We start from the raw sequence: 20,391 nt of genomic DNA, 5'->3' as shown, positions 1-20,391 counted from the left end.
TGGAAGAAGATGAGAATGCTACCCCTCAACCTTCTCCAAAGGAGACAATAACTGGACAAAACACAGCCACAAGCAAGGGATACGGGAAGCTGGACGACAGTGGGAAGAGCTAATCATTATGGAGCATTCGCATGCACCCGCCTCCCATGTGCTTGACCATTCAATCCTGACTACGACCCTATGAAATAGGTGTCATTACTGTCCCAATTTCCAGAGGAGGAAACTAAGACTTAGAGAGGTTAAGGAACTTACCTAAAGTCCCACATCATGCTGGGGCTGCAATTCAGACCCAGAAGGATAATTCCATGGCCAATGCACACACACACACACACACACACACACCCACACATACTTCTTTGCCTTCTCTCTCTCTAGTTCATATATTTTCCTCTATTTATCTATAGGTATGTACCTACGTATGTGTGTGTATGCGTGTGCACATATGTGTACTGAGCATAAATTGATGTAAATTAGTTAGAGACTCTTTTTCTATTTCTAATAGCTAGACTAGTATCCAATATATCTTTAGGTTAACATTTACACATTACATAAGATTATATATTAGAACTCCAACTCAGCAACATTTTGTATTTCTTCAATGCATACTCCAGACTTAAACGTCACTCCCATCGCTTCCCCGGGAAGCTCCCCCTAACTTCTAGGCCAGGTTAGGTCTCTCTGCTGGGTGCCTCCAGACCACTCTACCTCCTGAATTGTAAAAAATCTCTACACATTCTTGAAACTACGTGTTTAGTGTCTGGCTTCTACGCCCCGTGAAGGTAGAACCATGTCTTTCGTATCCACAGCTGTGACCCCAACACCTTCCATAGCACCGTGCATGGAGCAGGCACTCAGTAAATACTCACTGATTGAATGAATGCAGCCATAACAATATCTGTCCCTGTAGCAACATTACCAAGGCCTTATTCTACAAATTCGTTTATTGTTTTCCCTGTCAGATACCTACCTATTGCAGAATCAGTAACCCTGGAAAACCTTAGCCTTTTGCTATGCATCCATCATAATCACTTTTGTACACACACATTTAAACACATGAAGATAGTCCTGACTCCTGCTAAACAATATTAACTATGAGTATGTCCAGGCATGTACATACTGGAGCTACCATGACGACTATTTCAAATCAAACTCTACAATATCATAAAGGACAACTAATTCCTTCTTTTGAACATGACTTATATGTCTATAAGTTTACTGCAGGGGTGGGTAAGGAACTTGACAATTTTTCCCAAGAGCTCATACTTCATACAAAAAGAAAATTGAAGTGTGCTATAAAAAAACCAAGTTTTTTGCTATTCATAAGCAAAGACATAGAAAATTTATCAATTATTTTTAAGGCTTATACAAGTCATCACATTTTCACTTGATGTACACAATAAATATTAAAAATTCCTTCAGTCTCATATCGTGATCAGTTTTGTGTGTTCCTGTCAGTGTGTCAGGAGAAAGAAAAAGGAGAAAGAGAGAAAAGATCGTAAGACAGATGAGAATGACACACACCTAAGAGAGGACAAAAGGCGTTGACGGGCAGCAGTGAGGGAAAGAAGCAGTGCGCCATCTCTAAGTTAACGTGTATTTGCAATAATAGCCATCTAGAAGCTGGGATTTTTCTTCTAAGCTTGATGTCTGCAATTTTCCTATCTGGTACTTAGGTTAACAGTCATACTCAGAGTGCAACCAGGTCAGCCAGTTAGGCATTCCCTCAAGTATGAACGAGTGGGAGACAACAGACCAGCAAAAATCCAGGCACTTAATATATTCCATGAAAGCATATCCATTGAATATCATGCATTCAAAACTAATCACCAATATTTGCATGGTGATTTAAAGAAAAGATACAATGGAGCAAGTTTCAAGTTACATTCCATTCTTTTTCCAATATGGCTCCTGAAAACAGGCATGCCCCAAGGTTAAACCCTCACCTCCACGGATTCAGCCCGTATCTCTAAGCAAATGACTCCCAAATTTCCAGTCTGTTTACTCCTAGACTCATGCAACACAGATGGTGTGCAGGACCTCAAAGGCGAGAGATCTCAAAAGCAACTCACGCTTCCTGACCAAATCTAGGACTCTCGGGGACTCCTTTCTCCTGCTTTACAACAGCACCCTTCTCCCTGTGTCTCAGGATGGAAGCCTCCACTCCTTTCCACATCCAATTAGATATCAAATGTTTCTACCTTGATGGTGTTTCTCAAATCTCCCGATGAAAATGGTACTGTCAGTCCCTTCCCACTTCTCTCGGACTGCTTCGGTAAATCCCCAGATTTGTGCCTGCCAATAATCCTAAAACTCAAAGATGATCATACCACTTCCTTTCTCAAAAAATTCTCAAAATGCCACCTTGCGTAGGGATTGTGATTCAATTTCTTTTCTCAGTATTTAAAGCCTTTTAGAACATGATCCCTACTTACTTTTCAGGATCAATTCTTAAAACATTCCTCGCCTCTCCCGGTGTTTCCCAACCCTGAGTACAACCTGGATATCACTCACCTGAATGCCTCTGCTCAAGTCTTTTCTTCAAATTGGAACCCTCTTAGCTGTCTAAAGTCCTCCTTGTCCCTTAATGTCCCTGGGCCTCCAAGAAGCTATCCTAGATTCTTCCCAGTTAAAAATCTATCCAGTATTCACACACTTCAGCATGCTTTTACAATTCTGTTATGTCATTCACTATAGTCCGCCTCTTATAGGAAGTGCCCGTCTCTTCTGTTTCCTGTGAATTCCTAGAAGGCAGAAGCCATATCGTTTATCTCCGTAATTCCTATGCAGGGGCTTAGAGCAAAGAGGAGCTCACAGGAAGCTTGTTAACCCTCGAATGGAGGAACCCATGAGTGCGTCTTCTTTAACTTTCTAATCCATTCAGCGTTGACCCAACTTTCCTTTGGCTGCTGAAGGGAACTGTTTAACTTTTGCTTCAGGTTTTGGAATTGTCTGCACACAGCAAGTCTTCTTTTTGGGACTGAGAGCTTTGTGCCATTCTTGTCAGTTCTCCACACAGTAACCCCAGTAGGACGAGAAACACTGTTACACAATCTACTTCTGCACCCAGGCAAGCATGACTCAAACTCGGGGTTCATCTCCTTTGCTGGGGAGTAAAAGTCTTCCATCTTGAGCAAAGCAAAGGCTGTCCAACATCTATATATTTTAAAGTTATTGAATTACGTTCATTTTCTTTTGAGTGAGGGACACATTCAGAAACAACCGAGTATTTTGGACTGTTACGGCCATAAGAGGAAGAAAATACACCACCAGTGAGACTCGTAGAGATTCAAGAGGAAGTTCCCGGGCTTAATCACTACCAGAGACCCAAGAGGTCACTCTAGAGACCAGGAAAATTCCAGAAATAAGAAACAAATGCATCTTGGGTACAGAAACTTCTTGGCCCCTTCCCATAATTCTCCTCATTCAGTTTGAATGCAAACTCAAAGTACAAATAATAAAAACCTTTTGGGGGGGCCGGCCCCGTGGCTGAGTGGTTAAGTTCGCGTGCTCTGCTTCGGCTGCCCAGGGTTTCACCAGTTCGGATCCTGGGTGCAGACATTGCACCGCTCATCAACCCATGCTGAGGCAGCATCCCACATGCCACAATTAGAAGGACTCACAACTAAAAATACACAACTATGTACCAGGGGGCTTTGGGGAGAAAAAGCAGAAAAAAAAGATTGGCAACAGTTGTTAGCTCAGGTGCCAAACTTAAAAAAAAAACAAAACCACCTTTCAGAGCTATTAAGCAATAAAAAGACACAAAGGAAGCTTAAATGCATATTGCTAAGTGAAAGGAGCCAATCTGAAAACGCTACATACTGTATGATTCCAACTATATGACATTCTGTAAAAGGAAAAACTATGGAACAAGTAAAAAGACCAGTGGTTGACGGGGTTGTGGGCCAGGGAAGGTGAATGGGTGCAGCATAGAGGATTTTGGGGGCACTGAAAATACTCTGTATGGTACTATAATGATGGATACATGCCAGTGGACATTTGTCCAAACCCGTAGAACATAAACACCGAGAGTGACCCCTAATGTCCACCATGGACTTCAGGTGATGATGATGTGTCCGCATAGGTTCATCAATTCTACCAATGCCCCACCCTGGGGGGAGGTGTTGATAACAGGAGAGGCTGTGCATGCGTGGGGCAGGGGATATACGGGAAATCTCTGTGCCTTCCTCTCCGTTTTACTATGAACCTAAAACGGCTCTAAAAACATTAAGTCACTAAAAACAAAACAAAACTGAAAAACCTTTTATATTGTATAATACATTAACAAACCAAAAAATCTACCTTATTTGATTTTCCTAATTCTCCTGCCAGGTGGGTATTATACCTTCCAGTCTAAAGATTATAAAACAGAGGCTGGCCCGGTGGCTGAGTGGTTAAGTTCGCGCGCTCTGCTTCAGTGGCCCAGGGTTCAGATCCTGGGCGCGAACATGACACTGCTCATTAGGCCATGTTGAGGTGGCGTCCCACTTGCCACAACTAGAAGGACTCACAACTAAAATATACAACTATGTGTTGAGGGGATTTGGGGAGAAAAAAGCAGTAAACAAAAAAAGAAGATTGGCAACAGTTGTTAGCTCAGGTGCCAATCTTTAAAAAAAAAAAGATTATATAACAGAGACTCAGAGACATTACATTCTCAAGATCATTTGGTTACTGAGTGGCATGGCCAAGACTGAATATTATAGTGGTTAGGAACATTGGTTTTATAACTCGACACTAACTCCCCCTGAGCTGATTTACCCACTGACCGGCTGTGTTATTTTGGGAAAGTTACCTAAATTCTCAGAGCCTCTGTCTATTTATGTGTAAAATGTGAGTGATCATGGTGCCCACTTCATACAGCTGCTGTGTGATTCCTCCAGCTTACAAATACGGACTAATCAGCATGAGACTGGCCCACGGGAAGGGCTCATCAGTGCCGCTGCATCAGCAGGGCGGGTCTCAGTGGCACCGGATATGCTGACTCCAAAGAAAGTGATCTTTTCACAAACCAGGGACCCTTTGCTTGGTGACTCAGGATAGAAGCTACCACCTACTCTTAAGCTTTCCTACAGCATTTAATTGGATAGAATTCTGATATGAATTCCGTACATTCACGTCCTCCTTGGCAGCCCATCCACATAATTGGCCTAGACACCAGGGTAAAAACAGGGAGCACTTTGCTGACTGTGCTATTAAGAACTATATATTAGTCTTTGACCCAGTTCCTGGCAGAAAACTCCTAAAATTCTTGTAATTTCCTGAGTGGTAAGAGTGAGAGGGGAATCTTTCATTATTCATAGTAAGCCTCTTTCAACCAGGCCTGAGTTTATGCTAATGAGATGACTCTTGGAGGATGCGGGCTGGTTGCCAGAGGCACCAACCATGAGATTCGAGGTTTGGAGTTTTCTGTCCCATCTCTGACCTCTGGGGAGAGGAGAAAGCCTAGAGATAGACTTAATCACCAGTGGTCAGTGATTAAATCAATCATGCCTATGTAATGAGCTTTCATAAAACCCCTGGGTTTTATGAAATCAGAAGTACAGGTGACAACCTGGGACTTGGGATTGGCATCTGAAGTGGAGGGGGGCAGTCCCGTGGGACTGAGCCCTCAACCTGTGGAGTCTGGATTAACTCTAGGTAGTTAGTGTCAGAATTTTTCAGTGTGAGGAAAAAATTCACATATTTGGCGTCAGAAGATTTGTGAGTAGTACAGAGAAAGAGGTTTCTCTTTTACTGACTTTCTAGTCTGTCTCCGGCATGACAGTCGTAGGCTAGACACGAATGAGAAACCAAGGAAAGATCAGCGTGGAGGCCAACCTCGGAGATTTTCAGAACCAGGCCACTAATTTCTTACGAAGGGGCAATGCGAATTCTGAAACCCTCAGCAGATCCGACCAATAGAATATTTGCAGGTTCAGCTCCACTGGAATCTTCCGAACAGGTTTAGGCTACTTAAAAAAACTCTCCGTGACCTTAATTATTAACAGAAAGGATTTTACATTTTATATTTACAGTCACGTGCAGCATAACAAAGTTTCGGTCGACGACAGACAGCACGTATGGCGGTGGTCCCATCACATTAGTACATACAGAGTAGGTGCATAGTAGGCTGGACCGTCTAGGTTTGTGTACACACACTCTGTGATGTTCACACAACGATGAAGCCGCCCCACGACGCATTTCTGAGAACTATCCCCGTCGTTGGGCAATGCGTGACTGTAGTTTACACACAAAGATGCTGAATAAAAATCCAGGAGTGTGATTTTACTATTTTTAATGAAGACGGTCTTGTATCTTCATTATGTTTTTAATGAAGATAGACAGTCTCTTTGTATTTTTTTCCCAGCCTGGTTGTACTTCACACTGTGGTGTGCAGACTTGGGTACTTGATAATTTCACAGTTTTCCTGATTGAAAAGGGCCTACACTGGGGTAGGGATGATAGTGGACACTTCCCATTTAAAGAATATTGTGAATTTGGCAAACCAGTTGCTTCCCAGAAAATTAGTCACACCCTCCAATTTTCCTTTTGCTAGTGACTCTCAGATGAATGAATTAATATCCTCCTGGCCACGTGAAAATTTTGGCTGGTTTGCTTCTTACCAGATGTTATTACCATGGGAGGGTAAGGAAAGTTGGGTAGTCCACGACTATGATTGTGTCTTACCAATTACTAAACACGGATATTTAATCACCTGCTGAAGGAGTTCAGAAGCTTAAAGTGCCCAAGAGTTATTTTTTTTCACACAGACAACATAATTCCAAAGAGGAAAATGTAGCTCTCATTGTATAGATGATTAGAGTCCTTATAGAAACACACTTCTCCTCCACGGGGTCTAATCTGGCTAGAAAAAAGAACTTGAATGTGGGCCTGAGTTAGTGGACTGAGCAAGAATGGGATGGATGTGAAACCCACAGGTCTCGGCAAGGTCAAAGATAAGGTATAGTCAGGAGGGTTAGGAGAGCGGGAGGGTTAGAAGATTAGGGAGAACCCACCAGAACCACCTACTTCAGAAGAACGAGATGACGTCTGTAGAGCAGAGCATCGTCCCAGGTCTCCAGCTGGGAGGCCTGGTTTGAATCCCTACTCTGCCTCTCCCTGGCTGGGCGATCCTGCAAAAGTTACTCACATCATCTGAATCTGAAGTTCTTCCTCAGTGAGTTGTGCAGAAGAAATGAGATCACAGATGGGACAGAATTTGCACGCAGTGAACACGCAGATGTTACCTATCGTTATCCATCACTTTCATTGCTTCAGGGCCCCTACCTAAAATTGCAACCCACGATATGCTCTATTCTCCTTCTCTATTTATTTATCTTCTTATTTTTGACTCTTCACATTAGAATGGAAGCTCCGTGATGACAGAGATTGTTTCCTATTTTGTCCACTACTAGGGAGAGTCAAGGACTGTGCCGGTACACAGGGCTGCTCAATAAATATTGTTGAACGAAGGAATCATTGCCTAATGTAGTCCTTGGTGCACAGGAAGGGTGACAAATTGTTAGTTGTGAAACAACTAAAATGACCCTTGCCAGCGGGGACCATTTCTGAGGTGTGGCCCCAGGTGTGAGTTACTGGGTACAGTGGAGGGAAAGCTTGTTGGAGCTGAAGAAGTCAGAGGCCCTGGGGCCAGGTGTTGGATGGGTCATCCACATGGAATCCATGTCACAGGAAGAAGCTAGGAAGTGTGATGGAGAAGAGGATGAAGAGGAGCTGCCAGCATCTCTAAACCTATAGATGAATGCAGAGGAACGCTCTGCAGCTCAGCAGTGGACAGCAATACGGAGCAGTAGAAGGTGGAATTATCAGATGGCCACTTTCCACAGTGGGGAGTGGTTGGGGAGTGGCAATATGGGGTTGGGAGAATTCAAACACTGCCTCCTACTCCCATGACATATGGCCCACAGAAGATTGAAGAACTTTCTGTGGAGAGAGCTACAGGAGAAGTACGGGTCCCTGGAGAGAGCTGGGATTCAGTTAAGGAAACAGGTGGGCGAGTTCAGCAGAGAGCCTGCGAATGAAGGGAAGGGTGTTGCTAAGGACGTGACATTCCGAGGCACGACGGGAGCAAGAGCAGTAAACAGCAGCAACGAGTGCGCAAGAAGCTGGATGCACAGAGGCTAGAGACGGTATTCAGAAACAAGGACACTCAAGAAGGCATGGTTGCAGGATTTTCTTTTTCCATTAGTAGATACAAGATGATTTTGCAGTTAAATAAGCTAATCAAGGAGAGGGCCAGCACATTTCTGGAAACATCTTGATGTTAAAATGCTCTGGGAAATTGTCCAAACATCTAACAGTCACATCTTTTCCTAGTCACGGAAATAGCTTTCCACTTCTCCCATCTCAGAATAATACTTGGTAGCTTCAACCGGATATACTCTTGGATGAATGTATTACCTTTTGTAACCTTTACTTTTTTTTTTAGCCCAACTTAAATAGGTTATATTTTCAGTGAAATTGTTTATAAAAGTAAAACATTAAGAAAAGCTTTGGAACCCTTGTGAGTTAGAACCATTGTCTGACACTTTTCTACCCCTCTTGGAAGTGTGAAGCACCTCACGTTATCCCCAAATAAATTCCTAGGCCAGTGCTCATTAGTTGGTTGGTTGGTCAGTGACTCAAACACTTCCTGAGTAGCTGCTGTGCCCAAACACTGTACGGACAAAGCAACGAATAAGACAGGCTAACGTTTTGAACACTATAAAAACATTATTTAGACGCCAATAAATAATAATTTAGAAACTATTTAGAACAGGTGAATATTTTTACCTGGCATTCTTTCTTCCTCTCATGCATTCCCTGAATGAAGAATTGTAGATAATAATAATTAATATTAATAATAACAAATGTGGGTAAAATCTGAGTACCGTAGAGGAATGTGCTAGAAGTGTTATTCAATAAAATTGTCATGTTGAATGACAGTCTTCTGGACTATAAAAATTTAGATAGGCGCACTATTCTCAAGGTAACTTACTATGACACCATTTCTATGTTGCTTTATCATCACAGCAGAAAATAAAAAAAATCCTTCCAGGTTGCACTAGCTAAAAATACCTGAGACTAATGTACATAAAGATGAAAACAAACCTTCTCCATTCCTAAAAAATAGCCATTCTTGCTCAGGTGCAGTGTGTCATTTTAGTTTCTCCAGTGTCTTCCCTTGAAGCTTATTTTAATGTACTTCTATCTGTTTATACTTCCCAGACTTGAGCAAAATTCAAGATGAAGATAACACAGTACCAGAGATTCCAATTAATTTCTATTAAAACTCTTTCTTGCATGACTTCTCATGACCCGAATTGAGATGCTTAAGGACTTTGGATCTTACTAATTAGAATGGCAATATTAGCAACTTTAGGTACCCAGAAATCTACTAACAAATATTATATTTTCCTAAAATAAAAATGTGATTCATATTATGATATTCCACACATTTGTTAATACTTATACTTGATTGATAATTTCCTTTTTAAAAACAAACAAACCAACGACGAAAAATTATCCTTAGATTGGTATCTTCAAAAAAAAAGTCTCTTTCTCTCTCTATTTAACGAAACCCAAACTAAAACACAAGTAAACAAGCCAATAGATACTCTGAAGCCAAAACAAAGTACAACAACAGAAAAGCTGCCCAAGTTGTTCTTTTGTGGAGCCCCAGACAATTCCTGGAGGGTTGCCTGTAGCGTGTTGCTTAATTTCCTGGTTAAAACTGAGCAAACTGCAGCCTTCGTTGTGGCCCCGCCAAAGCAGAGAAAGGGCCTTCATGTCTGATGTCCTTGCTGTCCTGCAGGATTACCAACCTACTCAAGGCAGCTTCCCTTTTGAGATGTGCTGATCAGTACAAAGATACCTGTGCACTTTTTAATTCCATCTGATTCAAAGAGAAAGTTTAGAAGGTCATAAGTTTGTGGACTTTGCACCTTGGTTATTACAAAACTAATGACCTGAGGCAATGACAACTTCTGACACAAGTGGAAAATACGCCTCCTCCCCTGAAGACTGCCTCTTCTGCCCTCTCCCCACGCCAGGACAAGACATCAGATATTTGGAAAGTCTTAAGTCAGATCATATTTTCTGCTGCAATCCAAGCCACTCCAAGCTAAGGACCTCCGTCCCTAGGACCATCTTGAAAGGAAAATTCACTGTGGAGAGGAAAAAGCCACACCACACAAACTACGTACAAATCTGTATCATTCTGATTTTTCAAGTTGTCTGAAAATAGACGCCCAAGTTACGAAAGTTCTTTTTGTTGTCATGAAACACAAAGACAAGTTCAATATTTAGGTTCCATTCTAGAGTAGAATATTTTTTTGTCAACTTTTGACCCCAGGATAAATTTAGCTATTTAAAATTGTAGGAACTAGGGCCTTAAGTGGTAAAAATTTATGTATAAGATGGCCCATTAATTAAGTTAAATTATTTAATTTTAAATTAAATTATTTAATTTAAACTTACCATGAGTTTAAATGGGCCATTTTATCAAATGCCTGTCCTGTGAAAATGATTTAGAATTTAAATATAAAACAGAAGAATGCTAATCAGTAATACAGAATATGACAAATTATCCAACACTGAGGTTAGGTATCTGACATTCTATTTATGTATGTTTTCCTTAATCTACTAAAATGGCAGTTCCGGCGATAGTTGTCCATTTTATTACAGTCATTGCAGTTGCAATTTCAGGAGACGTAAATAGAACTTACTAAAATAGTCCTTTCTTTCTTTTCCTCATTTTTCTGACCTCCCATGAAGCATTCCTTGTCATAAGAGTATGTACGCATATTTACATTTTACAATAGTAGATGCTGTAATGGTAATTATCCAAAACAAAGTTAAATGCCAATTCCAACCAAAAATGACCTTATATTAGTTGCATTGCATTTGCAAGAGTTAGCAAAGAGCCCTGGTTGACAGAGTTAAGTTCCTTGGCCAAAAAAGTTTGTTTTTTTCACTTTAACACAGTTAATGAAGTAACCAATATTAACTGCAAATTAGCTTTAATTTTTTTAATATGAAAAATTGAAGATCCCATACCAACCAAATTCAGGTACTATTTTCTTTAGTATTGAGGATTTTCTAAGTAGCCATAGCATTTTCATATAGAAAGTGAGACCAGGTCTTCTGACGAGAGCTGGGATTTCGAATGCAGATGAGAAAGGATGAGGAAGTATAAATCAGAGTCTGGTATGCTATGTCCTACTTACCTTCAAAAGTCAAATAAAACTTTCCTCTGTCAAACCAAACGAGGGAAGGCTGCTCATTCTCTGTATGGCCAGGAGTTGAAGCGGGACGGGGAAGGTTAGGGAGAGGGAGAGAGAAGGACACAGTGTGAGTCACAGAGCAGGTCATAATCTCACTACAGTGGGGCAGATGCACTGCATGCTACTAGCGTGCAGGGAAAAGGGAAGGCTGGCAGTCTAGGCGTTTTTTTAGTTCGGGAAACAAAGCAAAAGCAAAGCTACGGAGGCCTAAAAAGATGGGCATGTGTTGTTGGGTGCTTGACACTTGGTGCCTGTGTGCACAGAGCAGGTCTTCCTGGCCACGCAGGGGCGCCAGCATATTTTAACTGCACTGCTTTGGGCAAACTGTCATTCAGCAATTGCTGTATCCATTTCATCTTCAATGTGATCCCCTTCTATGTTTTCAAAAAGATAAACTCAGAGTTATGGGTTATAGAAAACTTAGCTTAGGTTTTAAATGACAACAGCATTGCACATCAATTTAAAGTTCGCGGAAGATGTCCTATATCTTCCGTCCCCTCCCCGGAATCACCTTAGGCATCCAGACACAAAGACCCTTTACCTAAGCACCAAAGAGAAAACAAGGTTACTGACGTGCTCTATTACTTTTTAAATTAGAAAGCAGTCACTGGACATGTAATTCTGAGCAGTTAAATTATTCCTTCCTTTGTAAATTCACAAAGCAATAGCAGCTCACCTTTTTCGAAACTTTTCACTGAGAAACTGTCATGCAACCTGCTGCTTTAAATATGTTCACTTAAAAAAAATTCAGTGGCATGAATTCCACGATGAACAGTAAACAGGGCGCATCTGAGAAGGACTGGACGCTCATGAGGGGAGTAGCATGTCCATGAACTTTACAGCATTCAGATGACATAATGGCTTGGATTTTAAAGTCTAGCATCTGGAGATCACTCGTCTCGCACCATACCTGCAGGCGTTTCACAGCGCCTTTCAAACGAGGGCAGTTTGTCATAAAAAACATCATCTTCTGACACTACGAACCAAAGAAATATAAAGGCGTGGAAAACAAAAACACAAATACAAATCCCAGATGAAATCAAGCAGCACACCTCACTGATCGAAACACAGGAATGATTTTAACGAAGAAAGGAAAGAAAATCCAAGACACTGGGGATTATGACTAGGATATAAAAAAGTGATGTGCTTATTTCACGATGATTCTGTGAGAAGAAATTAAAATTTTAAAAATGCCAGGTTTTAGCATCTGTGAATTTGGCTGAAGTCAGCTCCATGGAAGAAATCATGCCTCCACCTTTTCATGCGGTTGTTAAAGGCACTATCATTAATAATTGACTCGAGGAAACGGATTTCACTCAGACATGATCCTCAAGTGACCAGACATATGTCCATCAACCGAACCTCCTGACAGAGCACTGACAGCTGAACAGGATCACTCAGCATGCACCTTCCCCCCTGGGAAAAGAGGAAGCTTTTAATGGGGCCGTGAGAAAGCAACAGTATAAGTTTGAGGTCCCTGAATGAAGTATCCCATTTCAACTTCATCAATATCCAAATTCAATTTGCCTTGCACCTGTCTTTGGTGGTTATGGACTGTTAATTTCAAAGAGCATTATGGCAATTCCATCTTTGGGTATGGTATCCAGCTATGGCCAAATGCCTTTATAAATTGGTCACCACAGTTGCCCTGGACCCTAACTGTTCCAGATCCTTGCAGGTGCTCTCCTTTCTCACCAACTAACAAATGCAGGTGATTGGAGTTTTACTCTATCTATGTGATTAAAAAAATGTTCAATGCCATAGGGCCTGAGGTTATTATTGCAACTTTAGTGGAAAATTGAATAAAATCTGTACAAAGACCAGTAAGGGAGAATCCTCCCTACAATGTAGGAAAGATAAGGAAAGGGGTGAGTGTAGTAAAATCATTCTGTAAACAGTATTTCGTGGAAAATATTTTACTAGCTTGCCTCCTAGATGTAGAGAATAAGACAGGGAAACTATTTCTTTGTCAATTTTTAGGGCTCTACGATAGCACCTGTCAATCGGTTTTTTTACACATGTGGCTTCCTTACTGGCTAGAACAGTTAATGCAACTCCTATAATCCCTTTAGGAGAGGAACAGGACGAATGGAACTGGCCCTCAGTAACCTCTCCAGAAAATAGGCAGCAAAACAGTTACACAGGCAGTAATTGATGTAACAGTGCCTTTCCATACCTACTAGTGGGAAATGATGGAGGAGATCCTTTCTGTAAAGAAGTGACTTCCTATTTACAGCCTCGTTAACACGAGGAGCCTCAAACGCTGCCATTTGTTCTTTGAACTGAAGTTATACAACAATAGCTCATAAGAGTTGAATAGCATGCTTATGATTTATTTTTTTTTTCTGGTGGTTATGGACATTAAGGACTCAGAAGAAAACATCCTAAATAAATCAGAGGACTTAAAAAGTGAGTCATTGGAAAGCTCTGTGTTTGGTTTAAATAAGGGCAACACTCAAATTAAGTATAGAAGAAAAAAATTTCCTTAAGACCTAACCATGGAAACTCCCTCAAATTGATCTGGGATGGGGAAGCCAGTACTGGAGACAGCCTTTTCCAAAAAAAAAGCAGAAGAAAAACAAAAGACTAAAATTAAACGTGGGAATTTTTAATTGGGATCAGGAATATTCACCTCCAAAGGACTTCCTTTGTGCGCAGGCTAATTGGCGTTAATACAGGTATTTTTAAAAGAAAGCTTATCCAGTTCAGAACTGCCAACCGACTTGGAGAGACAGAGGTTTGGAGGCAGTGTTTTAAGTTTTAGATGCTATGGTGAATATTCCAGTACTGAATAAATCACTTTTGCTCAACGTTCTAGACCACAGGCAGCATCAAAGTCCATCCGAGGTTTCCTTCGGTGCCCATAAATGATTGCTTTTCATTCCTTACAGATTCCTGGGATGTTAAGATGCAATTGAAAATGCATAATTAACAGTGAAGGAATTGTAATTAATAGTGAATTTAACAATGAAAAAAACTGTCTCCATGGTAGTCTTTTTGCATTGGGGTTCCAAAGGAAGATTTTGCAGTCCTGTGAGCTTTTTCTAGCAGAAAAGGAGCTTATTTTATTTCATGGATTCTAATATGTGCACTTTTTCACATTTTAACCTCTATGAAATTGGTATGGGTCTTAACATGAATGTGATAAGAAAACATTGTGTCTGAGCTCAATTGGCAGCATTCCCCCTGGGTCTCAGTCGTGTCTGAATAACAGTTCGTCTTCCAATTGAAGGAATCTCAAATTCAGTGCAGTACAGCTGCATAGGAGCTCTTCACTATCTGAGTGTGGCAATGCACAGAAAGTTTCATTTTTGGGTGTGGCATCAGACTTACAACTTTATAATCAAAGCTGTCAAGAAAGATTTTATGCCCTAAGTCTTTCAGAGGCATATTCTTATACGAATTGTTGTGTAGGAAGATTAGACTTAGTCTTAAAAATTTAGTCCTTGAATTATGTTAAACTTTACAATAAGCAAGTACAAATAAATAAATGCAGTTTCTGCTACACTTGCCCCAATTTTGGCTCAAGTGTCACAGGAATTGTCAAAAAAGTACTGTGGTGGTGGGAGGGAAATGTCGAAGCCATCAACTTCAGGAATTTGCCCCTGAAATCCTCTAATTCCTCAAGCCATTTGACTACCTTAAGCTGACATTCCAAGTCAGTCATGAATAGTCAGCCCCTTGGTGCTGAACAGTCAAAGCACATCCTCTCCAAAAGGAGGTAGACAGCAATACGCAAGAAGCTGCTGGGTAGTCAGTCATTTGACAATGCATTTACTTCAGAGAGAAGTGACTGTCAGGTGAGCCGCAGCAGCAGGAAATAAAGAACAGGAGAGCAAGGAAGATGAAAACCAAATAAAAATGACAGAGCCAAACAGAGTAAATGAGAATGCTCCCCAGCAATGCAGCCATGTGATTACCCTCTCAGGTGGGTTTTTTTTTAACCCCTCTGTGGTTCATCTTGAAAGAATGCATACTAGCTATGTTAATAATCAAAGTCACTGGCCAGAATTTGAGGTTTCTGCAGCACGGAGTATAAACACACATTGCACCAAATATGGACACAGTTCGAATTCTCTGTATGTGCAATTTCCTCTGTGAATTTCAACGAGTTGGAAGAATCCATTAGAGAGTCATCCAAGGTCACTTGAGGTCTGCTTCCTCTGAGTGACAGTTTATTCTTTTCACTTTCCTCTCTGACCAACTAGGAAAATCACATGGAATTGGTGGAACAAATGATCTTGAGCAATAAAAACAAGAACAACAGAGCAGAAGTGGGGGAAATGGCTGGAGCAATCAAGAGTATTACAGAGAGTTCAAAAATAAAGTTGGATGTTACAGAAAAAACAAACGAAAAACTCAGAGAGAAATGAGCTAATAGACATCTAAAAACAGGAAGCCCCAAATTGCCCCAATTGGTGATGCAGATAAAATATAGGCTTGGCTATACAAATAATATTAAATACCTGTCTGTTAATGAATCACGCTGAATTAGATAGCTGCCTATATTTTCACCAAATTTGAAGGATTCTTTTGGGCTGGTCTGATTAAAAATATATAGCATGTGATATAGTTGCAATACTCTTTGGGGGCCCTCAGAGGCACACCTTAACTTATTTCCCAGGAAAATAGAAAGTTCTTCTCCAGAAGAGCTTCAGACTTTGCTCAAACTACTTCTCACATGGGCAACTCTATAGCGAGCCCTTCTTGGGTAAGTAGCAGCAGGAATTTATTGAGCTTGGGTTAATGATTCTCCCAGCAATGCAGGATGGGTCCGCTGGTTTATAATATGGGCGACTTGTAGGGGAAGTCAGGCAATAAAGGAGGACAATGGGAAAACACGGAATGGGAAAGCCCCAGTCAGAGACACCATGCAAACGGGAGAAGGCAGCAGGAGCTCAGGAAGATGGGCAAAGAGGTGTAGAGAGAGACCAGCCTGGGAGGAGGGAATATGCTCCAGGCAAAATGAGGCATTTAACCCTGGGGAAACCATCCAGCTGAGCAGCCATGCTCAACTCTTCACTCTCAGCACACCATAAGGAAAGAGGCACAGAGGCATTTAATGGAAATGCCAGCAATGACGTAGATCTTGGGGAAAATTGACTACACATCACTGAAAAGCACTAGAAAAAATGTCAAAAAGTTTGTTCCAGTTCCACAATGCCAATGTTTATACCATCTATCAACATAAGGGCAACCAAAAAGTGACGAAGAAATGAAAACTTTGAGAAAATAAAAGTTCTAAATTTTGTGATTTCTGATGTGGTACCTGGTTGGAATTTAAATAAACATACCTCCTCAAAGGAGACCATTTTGATTATAAGAAATAACATCTAAATTACAAGACCTTATTTGACGATTTCTTCTTTACTTTTATGAATAGTTCTGTATGGCACAGCATAAGAGAATTCCTGCAAAACACAGGGGTTCATGTTCTTTTATTTGTTTATTTGTTTAGTTAAAGCCCTTTGCCTCCTTTGCTGAGAAGGTGCTTTTAAAAGAAGAGTCAGATGATAGCGAAAGACACAGCAAAACAGTTTCGACCAGAAACCCAGGGCCTGGGGTTTCAGATCATTAAAAAATAGCCAGTCAAAACCACAAACAGAGTAGAATAGAGGAGATAATTTTTACCAACTGTGGGAGTGGTGGCTGCGCTCAAGGAATTGGTGGATGATATTGAAGACGTGCTTTCGGCCCGGGCTAGGGGTGCTATCGGAGGAGGGCTGGAAGAATGTCTGGGAGGGCTGAACGGTCTGGGCTGCAGGTGGAAGAAAGAGAAGAAAAATTAGATACACAGGTCATAGTACTTTTGTTCCATATTTTGAATGTCTTCCAGCCCCAGGCATGGCAACAAGGTTCTTAAAAGGGTACAAGTGACACCATTTTTACACTGAAATTGACTGTATCTGTACAGGAGGTCATGGTGGAGCTGGAGGAGCCATAACCCATCCTGTGCTGCACTCAGTAGGGCCATCAGATTCAGAGAAGCTGAGATCTGTGCTGTGGTCAGCAATGTTTCAGGACTGGGAAGTCACATGCCCTCAGGGACTAAGCAGGTAGCCGACTGTGAGAGCTTAAACCCATTTAAAGATATTTGAATACAAAACACTGTACTGCGCTAGCTAAACCAAATACCCTGGACCTCACTAGTTTGTGACTCCTGTGCATGGATGCCAAAGAAACTGAGCTCTGCCCGAAGTCTCTTAGTTGTTTACACAGAATGTTTTATACCCCTCAGCCTTAAAACACAGCGCAAGAAACTTCTGGAACAAATTCATCGGGCCACCATCACCCTCCTTTATGTCCACGTAGTGTGCCTACCACCGGTAACTTTTCTGTAGTCTGGGGACAGAAATCAGGACTTGCCTTCTCTTGGCGTCTTCCAGAAGCAGATAAATATGGAGAAAGGAAACATCTGCTTTCTAAAGAATTTAGCACAATTGAAAGTTACTATCTTAGTTTGCATCAACCCACTGAAGCAGGACGGAGGGCCCCAGAATCCTATCCTGCCATTTCAGACCTTGGCTTGCAAGAGGGTAGAGGTTCGAGGAGGGTTGAAATGCACACCCATACTGCAGGGACACTCGTTCAGATGTCACCTGTGAGGGCCACGTGTACGAGCGCTCTAGGCTTAGACCTGAAGTTGAGACGCCCGTGTTAGGGCATCTTGGCTTCTGTCTGTCATTCTCACCACGTGTTTCTAGGCGAGCCAGGGCAGAGGAGACATACCACGTCTCCGACTCCAGGCTTCCCCGGGGGCAGCTTCGGCCGCGAGGGAGGCCGGGGAGGAGGCGGAGGAGGGGTGGTGCTGCTGCAAGGAACCAACGGAGTGGCTGGCCGGGCGGGGGATGATGCACCTGTAAAAGAAGCTGGCATTCAACATGGCTGGAAACGCAGGGGGCCAAGGGTCTCATCACCTTCCCCCACCTCCCCTGTTCAGACAGCCGCAGTCCCGGAACTTTCCTCCCCCTCAGCAGTTACTGCATTCAACATGGTAGCTTGTGGTGTTTTTTCTTTTTTTAATAAAGAAAAAAAAGCACTTGGTTGAACTATGGTTGATGGCAGAAGCGGAAGCTCATTGCCTTTGTTGTCATGTGACGCCCGTGAAAGGTAAATCCTTTTGTCACTCTCTGGGACAGAAAGTACATTCTTAAGACTCTTCCGGCTGGGTGGCGGGTAGTTTTCATTTTGACCACATACACACCAAACATAAGATAAATTCTCTTGCCTTTTGCATTTTCAGAATTTTATTACGTCCAAGATGAAAGCAGAGGGTAGAAGTTGAAGGAAGATGAATGATTTTCCCACATTATATATTTTTAAAACATGTATAAGAAGAATTATCTTTTGTACTGTGCTGCAAAATCTGAGTGCTGTATAAATGTAAGCAAACACGATGCAAACAAAGGACCAAATCTAAGAAAGTAAACTAGATGTTGTATGAGGACTTTGTGTTTAGAATCTTAGTAACAGGAACATATTGAATTTAGAGGATTTTAGTTTTCGAAGGAGGCTGCTTAGGAATCTGCCTACATAGAGTCTGCCCACGATGATTTTTGTGGTGATTTTTAAAAGAGCCTCTTGGATTTACTTTTCTGGCTGCCAATGACAAGCACATGAAACACAGAAGACACACAGAGGCCGGCATGCACACCAACCAGCACACCAGCAGGCTCTCTGGACTCAGGGTTCTGCCTACCTTCAGTCACACTACGGGCTACACAGGGAGCCACTGGACTAAAAACCTCAGGAAAGTCAAATCAATATCCCAACAGTTCTCGTTTAGAAAAGTTCCAGCGACTCCTGAGGTATCTTCACTTGGGTTAGAAGCACAAGTACCAAATCACTCCAAGAAATTTCTCAGGTATCCTGTGCCAGGAAAATACCCACCCTCCTGCGTCCCTCCAACACGCCACGAAACTGCTCTCCGGAGGGTCCTGCACCAGCACCTCCATCCCCGGCCTCTCACGTTCTCAAAGAGCTTTGCAGTTGAGCAGCAAAACCCATCATCTCAGAATCTACACTCACCTTAGGAAAGTCCCTGGGAATAGACTTTGCTCCTCCTGTTTAAACAACCTGAAATCTTGACTGCGTTACATTTCTCTCTGCTGTTTATTTTAAGCGTAAGTCCATCACTGTGAAACCCTACTAATAATTACCCGCCTCCCCCCAACTCTTCTCCACCACCACACCACCACCTTTTTACTGTATTCTTACTTCTTATTTTATTGGGCCAGGGTCTATGTTAGGCATTTTCCATGCATTATCTTATTTTATCCCCACAATAAGCTTTGGAATAAGGTACTGTAGTTATCTCAGGGGAAACTAAAGCTCAAAGACATTGGGTAACTTGCTCAAGGTCACACAGCTCAAATGGTCTATTTAACTCCGAAGCCCAAGCTCTTCAGTGCAATGTCTTGTAGCTTTGGGTGGACTGTGAGCCCCACATTCTGCATGAAGGCTTATTTTTGCCCGGGCAGCTTGTGCACATCTCTCCCAATAGAAATATTCTTAGTCTTTGGCTAATCTTTACTTGAATAAAAAAATAGGGTATGTTTTGACAGGTCCCACTATAAAGTTTTCTTTTGAGTTAACAGATTTACACCCAGGATTTTTCAGAACACAGATGTGACAGCAAAGAGATGGGAAATAAACCTTTAAACAGCAAAGTCTTTGTCGGGGAGTTTCATGGGCTTTTACTGGGTTCTATTTCGCTGGAAAACTATGCCATAGAAATCTTTCAAAATCTCTATCCAGGGGTCTATTTCCAAGAAATAGTCTTCTGACTCGATCTCAGGACAAGGTGAGCTGCTTATCCTACACGTTCCAGAAGAGAAAGTTAACAAACCTCTATCAGTGACGCTTGGGGAAGTCATGAGGGGTTGTCATCCAGGCAGTGTGGAATATTGGAAAAACTGGATGAAAGGTCAGACGGTCTGGGTTCTGGCCCCACCCGCCTCCTGTTGGCGGCGGATCACCACCCCTCTGAACCTCAGCTTCCGGCATTAAAGAACGAGACATGTTTCTACCTTACAAGGGAGTTGGAACAGTTGACATGGAAAATGCTTATGAAAGTATTTAGTAAACTATAAAATGCTACACAAATGGAAGTCAATAGATGTTG

General features: G+C 41.8%; 1 protein-coding gene across 24 annotated transcripts in view; it reads right to left on the bottom strand.

Annotated features, from left to right (window-relative positions):
• SGIP1 (SH3GL interacting endocytic adaptor 1) overlaps positions 1-20,391 on the bottom strand; it is a 198,835-nt gene that overhangs the window by 43,300 nt on the left and 135,144 nt on the right. For 16 of the 24 annotated variants that reach the window (XM_070486531.1, XM_070486521.1, XM_070486519.1 and 13 more), the window contains 3 exons: positions 17,997-18,124; positions 16,899-17,025; positions 11,211-11,270 (listed from right to left, as the gene is read on the bottom strand). In XM_070486531.1, coding sequence (XP_070342632.1) covers positions 11,211-11,270; positions 16,899-17,025; positions 17,997-18,124 — 315 coding nt within the window. Of the gene's footprint in view, positions 1-11,210; positions 11,271-12,177; positions 12,244-16,898; positions 17,026-17,996; positions 18,125-20,391 lie in introns of all 24 variants that reach the window. The other 8 variants (XM_070486528.1, XM_044749081.2, XM_044749083.2 and 5 more) reach the window with 2 other exon arrangements.

This window comes from Equus asinus, chromosome 16, assembly GCF_041296235.1.
Source record: "Equus asinus isolate D_3611 breed Donkey chromosome 16, EquAss-T2T_v2, whole genome shotgun sequence".
Lineage (NCBI taxonomy): Eukaryota > Metazoa > Chordata > Mammalia > Perissodactyla > Equidae > Equus > Equus asinus.
Note: the sequence above shows the minus strand (reverse complement) of the source record. Positions and strands in the feature narration are given on the sequence as shown.